Source organism: Xenopus laevis, chromosome 4L (assembly GCF_017654675.1).
Source record: "Xenopus laevis strain J_2021 chromosome 4L, Xenopus_laevis_v10.1, whole genome shotgun sequence".
NCBI lineage: Eukaryota > Metazoa > Chordata > Amphibia > Anura > Pipidae > Xenopus > Xenopus laevis.
The window spans coordinates 81,304,019-81,319,231 of NC_054377.1; the positions used below are offsets into that span (position 1 = coordinate 81,304,019).

At 38.6% G+C, this 15,213-nt stretch overlaps 1 protein-coding gene across 3 annotated transcripts in view; it reads right to left on the reverse strand.

Moving 5' to 3' along the window:
• Positions 1-14,911, reverse strand: part of fggy.L (FGGY carbohydrate kinase domain containing L homeolog) — a 128,174-nt gene extending 113,263 nt beyond the window's left edge. For 2 of the 3 annotated variants that reach the window (XM_041589343.1, XM_041589342.1), the window contains exon 1: positions 14,837-14,911. In XM_041589343.1, the coding sequence (XP_041445277.1) occupies positions 14,837-14,879 (43 nt within the window). In that variant the 5' untranslated portion in view covers positions 14,880-14,911. 3 annotated transcript variants of the gene reach the window in all.
• Between the last annotated feature and the right edge of the window lie 302 nt (positions 14,912-15,213).

Below are 15,213 nucleotides of genomic sequence, written 5' to 3' on the forward strand. Positions count from 1 at the left end.
AGCTACAGTAACAATTTCCAAGGCGTGGGGAAAACACCCTAGCCTGGACTGGTCATTAATTCCGAGTTCAAGTTTAAATGTCTTTTATTATTTCCCTCTAATTTGGATAATAAGATTGTTTTGTGAAGCTCTACTGATAACCATTCAGGTTGTACTGTTTCTCATGCTTCAGTAGTCTGTTTTCTCATACTTCACGTTTTCACACATTCATTTTCAAATAAATGTAATATCTGCATTTGAGCAGATTGATCAGATTAGACAGGTCTATTGAGCTGTAGGGTATATTTGAATGTGTAATAACATCTAGGGGCCGCTTCACTAACTTCGAGTGAAGGATTCGAAGTAAAAAACTTCGAATTTCTAAGTGTTTTTTGGGCTACTTCGACCATCGAATGGGCTACTACGACCTCCGACTACGACTTCGAATCGAACTATTCGAACTAAAAATCATTCAACCATTCGACCATTCGATAGTCGAAGTACTGTCTCTTTAAGGAAAAACTTCGACCCCCTAGTTCGCCATCTAAAAGCTACCAAACTCGATGTTAGCCGATGGGGAAGGTCCCCATAGGCTTGGCTAACTTTTTTTGATCGAAGGATATTCCTTCGATCGTCGGATTAAAATCCTTCGAATCGTTCGATTCGAAGGATTTTATCGTTCGATCGAAGGAATAATCCTTTGATCGTTCGATCGCACTATTTGCGCTAAAATCCTTCGACTTCGATATTCGAAGATGAAGGATTTTAATTTGTGAATCGCCCCCTAAACTTATTGGCCTAATGGACAGAAGGCCAGGACATGAACCGGGGTTTTCTTGACTGGTGGATAGCAAATAAATAAAGGCTAGTAAAAAATTTTTCTATTACAGTTACATACAGGAAAGTTTTGTGAAGTTCATTGACTCAGTATTACTAACAAAAGAACTAATGTTTTAACACATAAGGGACATACACAATTCAGTATAATGATACTGGGATCAAGTCCAAAAAAGGTGTTTACGTTTTTTATGTCACATTAATACTATCCAAGCATGTAATGGGAGAACATTCGATGTAACACTATGGGGCTCACTAAGGGTCGAATATCGAGGGTTAATTAACCCTCGATATTCGACTAGGAATTGAAATCCTTCGACTTCGAATATCAAAGTCGAAGGATTTAGCGCAAATACTGCGATCGTACGATCAATGGATTATTCCTTCGATCGAACCATTAAATCCTTTGAATCGAACGGTTCGAAGGATTTTAATCCAACGATCGAAGGAATATCCTTCGATCAAAAAAACGTAGGCAAGCCTATGGGGACCTTCCCCATAGGCTAACATTGACTTCGGTAGCTTTTAGCTGCCGAACTAGGGGGTCGAAGTTTTTTTTAAAGAGACAGTACTTCGACTATCGAATGGTCGAATATTCGAACGATTTTTAGTTCGAATCGTTCGATTCGAAGTCGTAGTCGAAGGTCGAAGTAGCCCATTCGATGGTCGAAGTAGCCCAAAAAATACTTCGAAATTCGAAGTTTTTTTACTTCGAATCCTTCACTCGAATTTAGTGAATCGGCCCCTATGTGTATACCCATTTTAGATCAAAGGGGTGTCACAGAAGATTACAGAGCAGGTTCAAAGCAGAGTTCCTGTAATTAAGAGCACCTTGGGCTTTCCTTTGGTAGCACACATTGGAAAAGAATAGAGAGTGTGCTTCCTTTGCAGCACAGCAGACAAATGATCTCACTAACAACAGGGATTTTTAAAAACAATTACAGTTTAAACAAAGCACCATTTCTGTTATTGTGAATTGGGCAAAAAAATAGACCTTCTGGGTACAGAACTGCTAAAAAAAACATGCACAAAAATCGACTGATGAAACTTTAAAATTAAGAGCCCCTTGTGGGGGGGATCCTTTAAGAATTATTCTGTTTCACACAGGCAGATTAAAGCTGCCAATATCGGTCCTAAAACTGATTCGGCAGCTTATCTGCCCATGTGTGGGGCTTCGGACGGGTCTCCCCTATCCATAATAGGCCCAAAAATTGGTCAGATATTGATCGGACAGGTTTAATTTTTCCTGCGATTGAGCACCACATCGGTTGGCTGATGTGGTCCTACAACCCGTCGGCACCCATTTCCTTTGTAGAATCCGATCTTTTGGCCCTAGGGACGTGCATTTGTATTAACCCAATATCACCCTGCCCTAGGGACGTGCATTTGTATTAACCCAATATCACCCTGCCATTGGTGAGCATATCAGGAAAAGATCCATTTGTTTGGCGACCTCGACAAGTGAGCGGATCTTATCGTGTATGGCCACCATTAGCTGCTGCAAAAATCTGAATGGTTAACACCCTTCTAATGCTGTCTATAGATAAAAAATTCCAGTGGGTGGTTTTATTAAATCTAGTTTTCAACTGTTAAAGAAAGTTATATAAATAGCATACAGTATTTTAAATGTATTATTAAATGAATACTAAATAAAGTGCTTTGCGGTATGCACACTTCACACAATCAGTCCCAAGAAAATAATAATCAAAAACAGACTTTAGATATTGTCAAAAATATAGTATTGGGTATTTCTTTCTGGAAAAAGGTACTCGTTTATTGAAAAAAGTCAATTATGAAATGTATACTCCCTTTCCGTCTGGTTTGATTAAAAGCCAAACGATTCAGCCAGTCACAGACACCAAAACAAGCCAGCTGACCTCTATTTAAAGACTCCCTCAATCTCTTTCTGTATAATGAATCTTAATTCAGACAGAGCTGTCAGCCTTCTATAGCTACAATGTTTAAATGCTACTTTGAAATAAACTGGAAGTGAATATTAATCATTTCTTCTTCCAAGTTTGCCTGCATGTTAAGTGCATTCTGGGCCATAGAGGTTGTTTAAAGGACAACAAGGATGGAACATGATCTTCTTGTCTGCATGTTACATACAGTCTGATGACATGGAAATTAAGTCAGAAGAGAGCACTTCTTTATCAGAACTACCATTTAATCTCCTTAATTCACTCCCTGTTGAATGCACAATATTTAGGTATTGGATTTGCGTTTAGCCTCCTAAAGAACCACCCTTCTGTCAAAACTGGGACACTAAAGAAGATCAGTAAAACCTGTTCCACTAGACCCTTTTTTTTAAAGCTGCGTAGATTGCTATTTGTATGTATAATTCAGATGAATTTCCTCTTTAAATATCTGCTAGACTTTTTTCAAGTTTTCTGTTCCACAAACCTCCAGTTATAATATGCCTAATGTTTTGATTTATCAATATCATTTAAGAAGACACTGATAAATGCAACAGGCACCCACTGCTAAAGTTTCTGATTTATTAGATCCTCAAATGCATTCCATAAAGGATAAATCCATTGACCTACAGCATTGTCTTCTCAAAAAAATAAATAAATAAAAAAATTAATAGCCAATAAAACATTACCACTCAAAATGATTAAATTCAGGGTCAGTGTCCCCTCTGGTGCCTACGACATTGCTAAATAGGACAAACCTATCCACTGAGAGATACGCCAGTGACTCCCTTGTCCCTGTATCAGCGTAGTATTATTACAAACACCATCTTAATTATTTTATTAGGCAGTTAAAAGCATCTGCTCTTGTGCACATGCCTGGTCATGCCATTGCTTAATGCCTCGTAACTCTCCTCTTAGTATTCTGTGCATGCAGCACCGGCGCCTGCAGAAATCAAATCCAGCATTTACAGTCTCATATAAATCCTCCCCTGTGCAAAACCCCAGTGCAGGACATTACAAGGATATGCATTCTCTCTCATGGTTTGGGATCTTTCAAAAAAGACTGGACCACCATTCTTAGAGTGGGTGTTCCTCAGCCAACAGATGTACTAATTAGTTTTATAAATTAAAAACATTTACATTGTGAAATATATACCGTAAGCATGTTATTTTCTATTATTATATATCCCCAACCTTTTTTACCCATGAGCCACATTTAAATGTTAAAAAAGTTGGAGAGCAACACAAGCATGCAAAAAGTTACTGGGGTGCCAATTATAAACTGTGGTTGAGTACTGGTGGCTCCTTTGTGGACAGTCAACCTACAGAAGGCTCTTTGGTTTTTATGGAATTTAAAAACATTTACAAGCCAGGAATTCAAAAATAAACACCTGCTTTGAGGCCACTGGGAGCAACATCCAAGGGGTTGGAGAGCAACATGTTGCTCACGAGCCCCTGGTTGGAAAACTGCTCTAAACTGTGCTTTCAGTAGCATCTCTGGAGTATTAGCAAATATTGTATCAGTTCTAACTGCTGCCTTTAATAAAAACCCAGGGATTTTGCTCAGCAGGGACAAAGATAAGAAAAGTATCAACTAAATGTATTAATTTAGAACAGTTTACAGGGTCAGTGACCCCCCCCCCCCGTTCCCAGAGCAGCTTTAGAAGGTGAAAAATTATGCTTTACACTTAGGGGCAAATGCATCAAGGGTCGAATATCGAGGTTTAATTAACCCTTGATATTCGACTGGGGAATGAAAATCCTTCGACTTCGAATATTGAAGTCGAAGGATTTTGCGCAAATACTTCGATCGCACGATCGAAGGAATAATCGATTGAACGATTAAATCCTTCAAATCGAACGATTCGAAGGATTTTAATCAAACGATCAGAGGATTATCCTTCGACCAAAAAAAGTTAGCCAAGCCTATGGGGACCTTCCCCATAGACTAACATTGAGTCCGGTAGCTTTTAGGTGGCGAACTAGGAGGTCGAAGTTTTTTCTTAAAGAGTCAGTACTTCGACTATCAAATGGTCAAATAGTCGAACGATTTTTAGTTCGAATCGTTCGATTCGAAGACGAAGCCGAAGGTCGAAGTAGCCCATTCGATAGTCGAAGTAGCCAAAAAAACAAATTCTATGTTTTTTTTTCTTCTATTCCTTCACTCGAACTTAATGAATGGGCCCCTCTACATTAGAAAAACAGACACACAAAGAACATAGAAAGTAATTGAAAAAGGTCTTTATTTCTTGTGAACTATTTAAAACCAGCTGAACTGAAAAAAGTGTTGGAAGGTGAACAACCCCTTTAAAGTTACCAAAGGCAGCTATTTGCCGGCACTTGCTGCCACCTGATGAAAGGCTCTCACCTTACCTCATTGCAGGAGTGGCCCTGGATGGGCATAAAATAGATAGTTCTATTGTGCAGAGCTGTATAAAAGGTTGCAGCTTTATAAATAACAACAACAATACCTGAACCTGCAGCAATATTTAGATGGCATCTACAGAAGCAAGATGGCATCTACAGGATCTAGAAGCACTCTAAATTCTCAGGATGTACACTAAATAGCAGTTGGAAGATGTATACATACATACACACATGTGAAAAATGCACCAGTTGCTGTTATTGCTAGGTGTAGAATAACAATATGCAGCATGTGTGCCTGTTTGGGTGCTGTTCTGCCCTAAAGGAAAACGAAACTCCCTTTCTAATAAAAACCCCTACCCCCCCCCATAGTCCCCCCTCCCTGCCCCCCGCACAGGTGTTCACACAAGTAAATGCCCCATAGCTGGTAAATACTCCACATTGCAGAGTTAGTGCAGTGGAGCTCACAGGCGTCATCTTGCAGCGCTTCGGGAATCTTTGGGTCACTTCGGCAATCTCTATGGCTTTCGTCGCATGCACAGTTGTTCAGGACCGTAATATTGCTACAACTGTGCATGAGCCGATACAGTGCTTACTTTATAAGCATAAGCATAAGATGGCCTTTCATGAGCTCCACTGCGCTGACTCTCCAATGAGGGGTAATTACCAGCTATGGGGCATTTACTTGTGTGAACACCTGTGCTTCGGGAGCAGGAAGGGGGTAGGTGTTTTTATTAGAAAGGGGGCTTAGTTCTCCTTTAAAAATTATCGCTATTGCTTCCATTAGCTTTAAATGGCAATGAAGATGGGGCATTAATATAGCAGCCTTGGTTTATTAGTCTTATGACATGGGTCCACTTTCCCCCGATAGCAGCACTATGTTATAACACTAACAAAGGCTACAAAGCTATATTTACCTTTGGCTTTGGTTGAGCTATAAATGGAATGCTATATTTAGCGTTTATTCTTGGGATAAGGTAAGACTGTAATGCTTTATTTAGTAAGGGTGCTGCATTTAACAATATATATATATACACTGTATATATATGTTATTCATTGAAAATGCCATGTCACGTTGTCTATGGCCCACTGTCTATTTCAAGATAGGTAGTTAGTGACCCAGCAATAGTAGAGGCATCTGTTAACTCAGTTTCTTAGAGGATTGAAAAAAGAAAAAAGCTTTTTTCAACCCTCTGAGAAACTGATCTGAGCTTTGTGGCCAAAATGTTACCTTCATGCAAGGTAACGTTGTTTTCTATTAGCTAGCTGACACAGAAGGGTACTGTCTTTAGCATGGTCTTCTTCCTCTAGCTACCACCTTTGGCTTTGGACCTACAAATACAACTCAGCTGCAGACAGGCTTCAGCCCACAAAGAAGTTAAGTGTTCTTATTGTATGTTGGCTAAAGAAATCTGGTAAAACAGACACCATAGATCAACTAAAAGAATACATGATAAATAAACCTTCATTACATTTGTGAAACCTGCAGGAAAGAAAGGGCGATTAAATGGGCAGTATACTCCCTTGTTTAACATGAGCTCAATGAATAGGGCTTGTGCTGAACATACTTTTGGTCTATTGTTTTAATGAAGAAAAATATATGGTTTTGTTATTTATTGAGCTAAACAGGGCACAGAGGGAATTTGAAGCTAATCCATGTTTGGTTTTGGTAGATATTTACGTTATCAGTGCACAGATAATCCCCACACATAATGTGACAAAACAGTCACAACAGTTGGGGGTAGGCACAGGGCTGGATTTCTCTTTCCGGTGCCCCTAGGCCGGCTCTGCCCCCTCCCCTCCGGTGCACAAGCAAACTTCCCCATACCCTATCTGCACTGAGGACTGCATGTAAGTAAGTAGGAAATTTGCCATGCACGCAGTCCTCTATGCATTGGCAGATGGTGCAGCTTGGTGGCATGCTGCCCCAGAAATCATGCCACCCTAGGCACAGGCTTTTGTGGCCTCGCCACAAATCCGGGCCTGGGTAGACAGGCGGTTATATACTGGAAATCAAACTACCTAGCAAGGATGAAATATGGAGTAGCTTCAGTTTCCCTGTTTGCTCTGTCTAGCTCAAGAAATAACAAAAACATAAACAATATGTAAACTTAAACAGAATTCTTGCCTACTGCATCTGCATAGAGAAAGACTGAGGTTATAAGACTTCAAGGAACAATTTTAAAGGTATTTATTCTCACCATTAAGAAGTACACTTTATGGTTAATGGATGTGCATGTACACAGAAAGTGTCTGCCCATTACTATGTAGTTGGCCAACTTCTCTTTTGCAGTTTTCCCTGCATTATAATGTCTCTAGTGTTTTGATGATCAGTTATGCTGCCTGTGCTATTCTTGTGGGTAGCACTGGGGCAAACCTTGTGACACAAACAAGTCTACTTGCCTCTTCTTCAAGTGAAGTGCCATAAAAAAACAAAAAAGTCGTGGATTATGGTTGTATCCTTCTCATACTTTCTTTGAATATAGTTACAACTTAATACCAACAAAGTGACTACTTTGATTATTTTGTCTACAGACCTGTTTTAATATTCTGGCAAGTCCCAGCACATAAAATGGGACTGCTGCTGAAATCACCAAAGTTTAACAAGCAGCATCTAAATATGCATACATATTTACAAGCAGTTCTCAATAGAGGTATCAACCTTAAGTGATTGTGACCTTAAAAACATTTCCCCTGGAAATTCTATGGGGGTATTTACTAAAACTCGAATTTATCCCATTTTTTGTTAAAACAAAGTCGGCCTAACTCCTAATTTTATCACAAAATCAGCTTGAAAAAGTCAGTCGACAAAATCATGTGAAAATTCAAATCATACAACTATATAAAATTTGATGCAATTATACAAATTTTGTTGTCACCCGAAACTCATACTTTTGTGGATTATTGCACGAAAACCAGAGGAGATCACCACATAAACTAGACAGGTTTTAGCTATAGTATTAGTATTTTCAGATTTTTAGCAGCTTTGGGGTATAATAAATCGCTAAAAAAATTATTTTTCGCCAAAAGTTAAGCACCCCCAAGTAATTAATTTTACTTTCCTAACACCCCAGGCCGGTGCTCCTTTCAACAGAAAACCGCACCAGCCCAGGGTTATTCTAGCGAGCACCACAGAGTGATCCTCTTCCTGCTGCTTCGGCTTTCAAATTTCCCAGGGCAGATGCATGGGCAGCAGAGCGAAATAGTTGGCTTTTTCGTTAAAGTTCGGCTTTTCGCTCTACTGCACATGTGCAGCCACAAGAAAACCCGAAGAAGCAGGAAGAGGATCACTCCATGTTGCTTGCCAGAAGAACCCCAGGCCGATGCGGTTTTCTGCTGATAGGAACACCAGCCCAGGGTGTCAGTTAAGTAAAAGTAATCACTTGGGGATGCCTAACTTTTGCCACCCCCTTGTGTAAAATGGTATTCCTTCTCCTTTAATAAATAGGCCTCTATATATTGTAAATAATGAGAATTCCCTGTATTAATTGTAGATTTAAAAAGATTCTAATTTTTTTCCCCTATGAATAGGCATAACGACACAAAGCTGTGTAGTACTGGAAAATACAACTGTATCAGAATTACCATACACCATCGCCTGGACTCACAGGTCAGCATACAAGTTTATCCGAAAGTCCACATGATTGGCACCAAAATGAACGGAAAGCGATTTTCAACTCTATATGCCTAGAATCACCATTCGTGCCATGGCCCTTACCACAACTGCTATATGTAGTAACTTCCTTGGGATCAAGCAAATAAGCTCCAAAGACATACTGTAAGTAAATGGGAATATACAGTACAAGGTTATACTGTAAGTGCTAAATGCTATCCTTTCTTAATACAATACTGACATGCCAAGCAGCATTTTACAGATATTATTCATCAACATCAGTCCCCACTTGCAGAAGTACACAGTATAATTCTACTATCATGTTCACTTAACATGTTCACAGGCAAGATAACCTGCCTAAAAGATGTTAGAGGGTGTGAGCTAAACTAAGCTATAGAGACACAGTAAAAACATACAAATATATAAAAATGTTTGTGTTCTACAGATTGTATTGCTGATATGGGTATATGGGAGACTAAAGATGGTCATACACTTAGATTAGATTAAAGACAGATATTTCCAAGTTTAGGTGGGCATATCCGGGAAAGATATGCTCATTTGGCGACTGCTTTAAACAAGGGAATCTTTCCCCGATATGCCAAAACAATCAAATTGCAATGGCAGAAATATAAGCCGTCAGAGTGAGGACTGCATCAACTAGCCGATGTAGCCCCCCCAATATAACTGAAAAATCGGGCCTGCCCAATTGACATCTGCCCGATTTTTAGTCATATATTGGTCGGGTGAGTCCATCAGAGGTCCCCATACATGGGTAGATAAACTGTTGAATCAGTGAAAAGGGCCTGAATCGGCAGATTAACTCTAACAGTTTATGGCCACCTTTAGTTGACTATTTGGGCAAACATAATATGCCTATAGTTCTCCTTTAATGTGGTCCTGTACAAAAGAAAAGAAAACCCTTTGCCGTTAGCAAATTCCTAACAGAGCAAGCAAGAAATTAAGTGTGTTTGCTTTACAGTGTGGCTTGATTTTGCTTTAAGATGGCTAACACAGCACAAAAAAATTGCTCTTGTTCTCAAAATCCTGGAAAACAAAATATGAAGCCTTTTTTATTCATCTGAGTACAAAGTTTCCCTTGACACAGGTTAAGTCAAACAGCTGTAATGAATAATAAATATTTACATGACCATTTTAAGAAGCAGTCTGAGTCAATATTAAATATGTACATGTCTGAAGAGGCAGACGTCCAAGTTACAGTAAACATGAAGCTTTGATCCAGACTTTGTGAAAATGACTTCTTTTTCAGGTAGAATGCGTAGGACTGAAAATGGAATATTACATTTCCACTCAATCTCAAAAATTTCCATTTGTCTGAAAGGCTTCATGGAACTAGCCACATCTAGGCGATTTTTCATGTTTTTAGACATAGCATATGACATGATAAATCAAGAAGGCTATGTTGTGGATCGACCCATGTTGCCAAAGTGTTTGAGGGTTTCATTGTTTCTTGAGGAAGGATTTTCAACATCCTTGACAACCTGAATTAGTTAGAAGTATTACTTTTTCTTACCCTCATACTATGAAGACAAACACATTCCTTCTTAAACAGCAAACAGTTTTTTCTTACATAATGAAAAAATAATTCTAAGCCGCTTTTCAATATGTTAAGTTCTTGTATTCAGTATTTGTTTATCCCTTCTGTTATCTGGTTTTGACGCCTGCAACAACATAGCAACATAGTTCCTTATCCTCCAGTCAGTTGCCTCTGGAGTCAGAACCAGAAGTGCAGACAGGTAGATGCTGCTTTTTAATAGCAATTACATTTACAAGGGCGTTTAAAAGCATTGAACATTAGTAATTACTATACTGTATACTAGAAAGTTGATACTGTACTAAAGCCATGCATCCATCCAGAGGACCAGAGATGGCATTTTTCTGTGGCGTAACTATAGCGGAAGCAGACTGTCTGAAAATTTTCCTGCCCACCGCAGACTAGCTGCAACTAGCATTTTAGTGAATTTGCAGAGTCCATTCGCCAGAGCAAAAAGTCGTCTGGCGTTAGAGTTCGAATCACTGCTAGTGTCTATCTTCTTCAGTAGCAAAGTGACGCCTGCGCCCGTTAGTAAAATGGCAATGTCCCTGAAAGCGGTAACGCTGGCGAATCCTCAACAGCATTAGTCACTTCACCCTATAATAAATCTACCCCTTAGTCTTTCCTGTCTCCTGTTCTGAATTGAGATACTGCAACTATTGCCTTTGAAAAACCATGATATTATCCAAAACACTCAGAGTGTTTCTGTGCGGAGGTCTGCTTGTCACCTCTTTGTTTGGTTCAGATAGGGAACGTTCCATTTAATAGCATGAGAGCAGTTATAGGTGGACATTGCTGTTTTGCATGGGATGAAAGTGGCGTAGGCTGTTAAAGGATAACTAAATTTAGCCACAGATAAGAACATAGGTGGAAGAGTTAATAGCTGAATAGACGAGGAATCGGAACTGTTTTGAAAATATCTATCAAGCAAGAGGAAACATTTACATTTGAGTAAATGTAAAATAAAGTTTTTTTTACTTAAAGCAATGTACTAGTGAATGTTAATGTAGTTTTCCAACACAAAAATATGGAATAATAAGAGAGTAACTAAACTCTTTGGAAAACTATATTTTTCCAGAACACCAATCTTTTATTTGGAATATAAACACACAGTATAATTTGACCTAAGTGACTGTCCCTTTTAAAGAGAACACAAAGTATGACCTGTGACAGATGGAACAGATTCCTTTGCAGATCTGTATATTTAGTTTTTCATAGACATACTCTAGTGAAGGGAAAATGTAGAAACAAACCTGTCTGTATGTAGTTTAGCTGCATTCACATAACTAAGTGCTAATTATTGTATTTCTCTTTTTAAAAAAAACTGACTTCAATGAAGCAACTGTTTGGTAACAGACACTTACTTGCTTTAACTGAAAGATTACGCTAGATTGCAATGTCTCTGTGCGTCTGTAAATTCCTGTTTGAAAGGCTGGTGTGTGTGTCTTTTGTAAGCTTATTTCTGATTTGTCAGTCTTTCTTTATCGGTGATTGGCCCAGTTGTTTTGTCCTGTAGGCAATCTCTCATGAGAAAAAGTTAAAAAGTAACCTGATCTTTACTTTGTTATGTGGCCAAAACGAGAGCGCCAAAACTTAGCAACAGTATATTTAAACCCTTTTATCCTTCATTAAAATGTGTTCTGTCATTCTTTCTGCTCTGTTTGATGTATTTGTAAAGGAAGATTTCTGTTTCACAAGCACAAGTGATTGCTCAGAAATTCAAATAACTGGAGGTGTAAAAAGCAACAAGCGCAGCTATTATTTTTGCTTTACAAAATAATGTTTTATTAAGTAATTACCTGCAAGTAGCTGATGAAATGATTTTAAAGATTTCCTGCTTGAAGGGGAAATAAAGGCTTTGAAAAAGTGAAAGTAAATTTGCAGAATATTTTTCAAGTCTCTTTATTTATATTTCACTGATATAGTTGCCATCACTTCACAGAGATTTTACATCATTCACATCAGTCCCTGTTCCATTTGAGCTTACAATCAAAGGTCGCACTCTGCAATCACACACATGTATGGCTGGATACACATGCCGTGAGCTAATTTATGGCAGCGACAGTCTGCTCTGGTTGCACTCTTGCTCAGAATTTGTAGAGTACAGTGATGTCAGATGCAAGGTAGCCATGTATGTAATACCTGCAATAAGTACTGGTGTGTACAAATGCACAGCTTTACTGCTCATTGGGGTCCCCGGGGCCAGCCTGCAAATCTGAATGATAAACAAGTTAGGGGACCTTTCAGAGAACACTTACCAATAGTGAAAGGCGAACTTATTCGGCAGGTGCAATTTTGCGGCAAATTTCCGTGTTTCGCAACAGCTGAATATGTTTGCCATGAATATTTGCCAGCATCAAAGGTTTTTTGATGCCGGCGACAATTCCGATGCCAACGACAATTCAGACGCCGGCGACAATTAAACGCACGCCATTGACTTTAATGCATGTTGGAATTGTTGCCGGAGTTATCAAATTGGCGAAGCAAAACAGGAAAAATTCGCCCATCACTACCTACCAACTATCTGCCCCCTTTGAACACATGCCAGGAAGAGGACCTATTCCCACCATGTCTAGCCAGACATACAGTAGTTGTACAACTAATGCATGCCCTGCTATTATGTTGTCATAATATACTTGCTCATCAGACTTAAGAGGAGCAATACCCCAGGCCCCCTTTTATTAGCACCCTTCTGACTCCCTATTTGCATCACCCGTTACTGTCAAAAGTGTCCCTATCTTTGTACCTATAGGATTAGATTTAGCCAGGCGAAATTGATAATCGAACAATGTTATTCTTGGCAGTTTAGGTCTCTACTAGAAATATGCTGCTGCTACTCGTAAGTCACTGGAGGTAGTTGAGAGTTCAGTCTATGTGCATTGCACAGACATCAAAAGAAACTACAGCATGTATTCTTCATACAAAAGGTCATCGTTGTAAGCACTAGATTCTTGGAACAAAGTTGGGACAAATCTGATAGCACTTTGAGCAAACTGACAAAATGTTATTTTACAGCAGCAGTCTGATAAGTCACTGAGTTCATACAAAAAAATACAGCAAGCTAACTAAAAGCAAATATGGCTAAAGAATCTTTAACTGCTAGGTCAATGAAACATTGATTTTTCGTATTCAGCCTAAACATTAATCACACCGATACTTACAAAGATTTTTAAAGGTTGCTAAACAAAGAGAAATGGATTTGTGCTTGTCTTGAAATTTACACTAGAGAAATGTATTATTGCAGTCTCTATAAAAAGCAATCATTTTAGTAAGATATTGTACTGTTGTTAATTACTGTATATACATGGCAGGGCACATAAATGCAACAGTAAAGTGAGGATAAAAGAGCAAATAGGATAAGAATAGTCTGAATATATAAATCCATAAGCAATATCCCTGTTTGTTGCTGCTGTAGCAAATAAGTTATATAATTGTTAGGCAAGGCATTTTTGTGTGTACTTTGTCTACCATGCATTATGGTGATCCATGAAATGTGTAAGGAAGCTCATCTTCCTTGATATTAGGGGGTAAATTTACGAAATGGCGAAAATTCTACAGCGTTGGCTTAGCAGCCATCGCAACACTTCATCAGGCCATAGAAATGAATGAATGGAGAGTGGTGGTATTTCACTCTAGCGGACTGTGAAGATCTCTAACTTCACTCTTTTATAAATATACCCCCAAGAGAGCAAGCTGACAAGGCATGATTAGAGAAAAAATGACAGACAAAAATTAATTTTAAGTAGGTAAATATGAAGCACATGGTAAACTTACAAAAACATTGTATTTATTTTTTAAAAATATGAAGTACCCTGGATTCTTTCTTTGAATCTATCCTGTTAGGTCCATGCACTTGCTTTTCGGATGGTGGAATGAGCTATGGGTTTAAAATGTCGGTACATAGGCATGATGACATGCAGTTTCAGGACTGTGTTTTAATATCTACCCCACTGTGTTTTCTGTGCAAGCCTATTTTTCTGAGGAATTTTTACTGGGGAATTTGTGTAGGGACTTTTAAGGTGTATAACATTATGACACTGCATATTGGGTGGGAAACTCCCCAACATGAGCAAAAACCTATTCCAACAGGAATAATTCTTAAGCTACATTGTTGTTACATTGTTTGATTTGTTGACATTGTTTGTTTGTGATCTCAGTTTCATTTTTATTGACAAGGTCAATTGGTATATTAGCCCTACTTCTTGTGACCCAGAGCATATGCAATGATTTCTAGTGCTAATATACTATCAGGTTGGCACTTGGATTTAAAAAAGGCCCTGGCATATCAAGTACACAGAGGCCCAAATAGCCTCCACCAGCCCAACTGAAAGTGACTGTCTATGACATCTTATAGCAGCCCCTCTGGCATTTGCCACAACTAACAGATTGCCAGTCTGAGCCTGCCTACCATACTCAATTTCCAGGTGAAATAAAGAGCTCTGGGTTCTCTCAGATCCTTGTCTTGCCTTCTCATTGTGCGGTATGAAATTAATACTGTCCCTGCTGCATATAAAATATAAATGTAACTTATGACTAGCAAAGCAATAAATGTACAGAAGTTCTCAAATGACTCACATGAATGCTGGAAATGAAGCTTTAATGTATCTAGGGATTGCATTGCACAGGGATGCACTGAATTCAGTATCTGTAAAGCCTGAGGATATATGAAAAAGAAAATACACATTGGTGGTAGAAGTAGTCAACATCAAGGGCATACACCTTTATACACCTTTTTTCATCATGAGCAAAATAAAGAAAACTGATAATAAATCCATTATTTAGTAATTTCATAGTCATTTTTATGATGTTCAAGATTTTTTCGGTGGATTTTGCTCGAAAACTCTATCAATTTGAGCGATCAAGTTTTTTCTGCGGAAAACTTGATCAATACGAGTTTTTGGGTTGTTCCCCTCGAATTTACAGATTCAATTTTTTTCCATTCAAATTTTTTC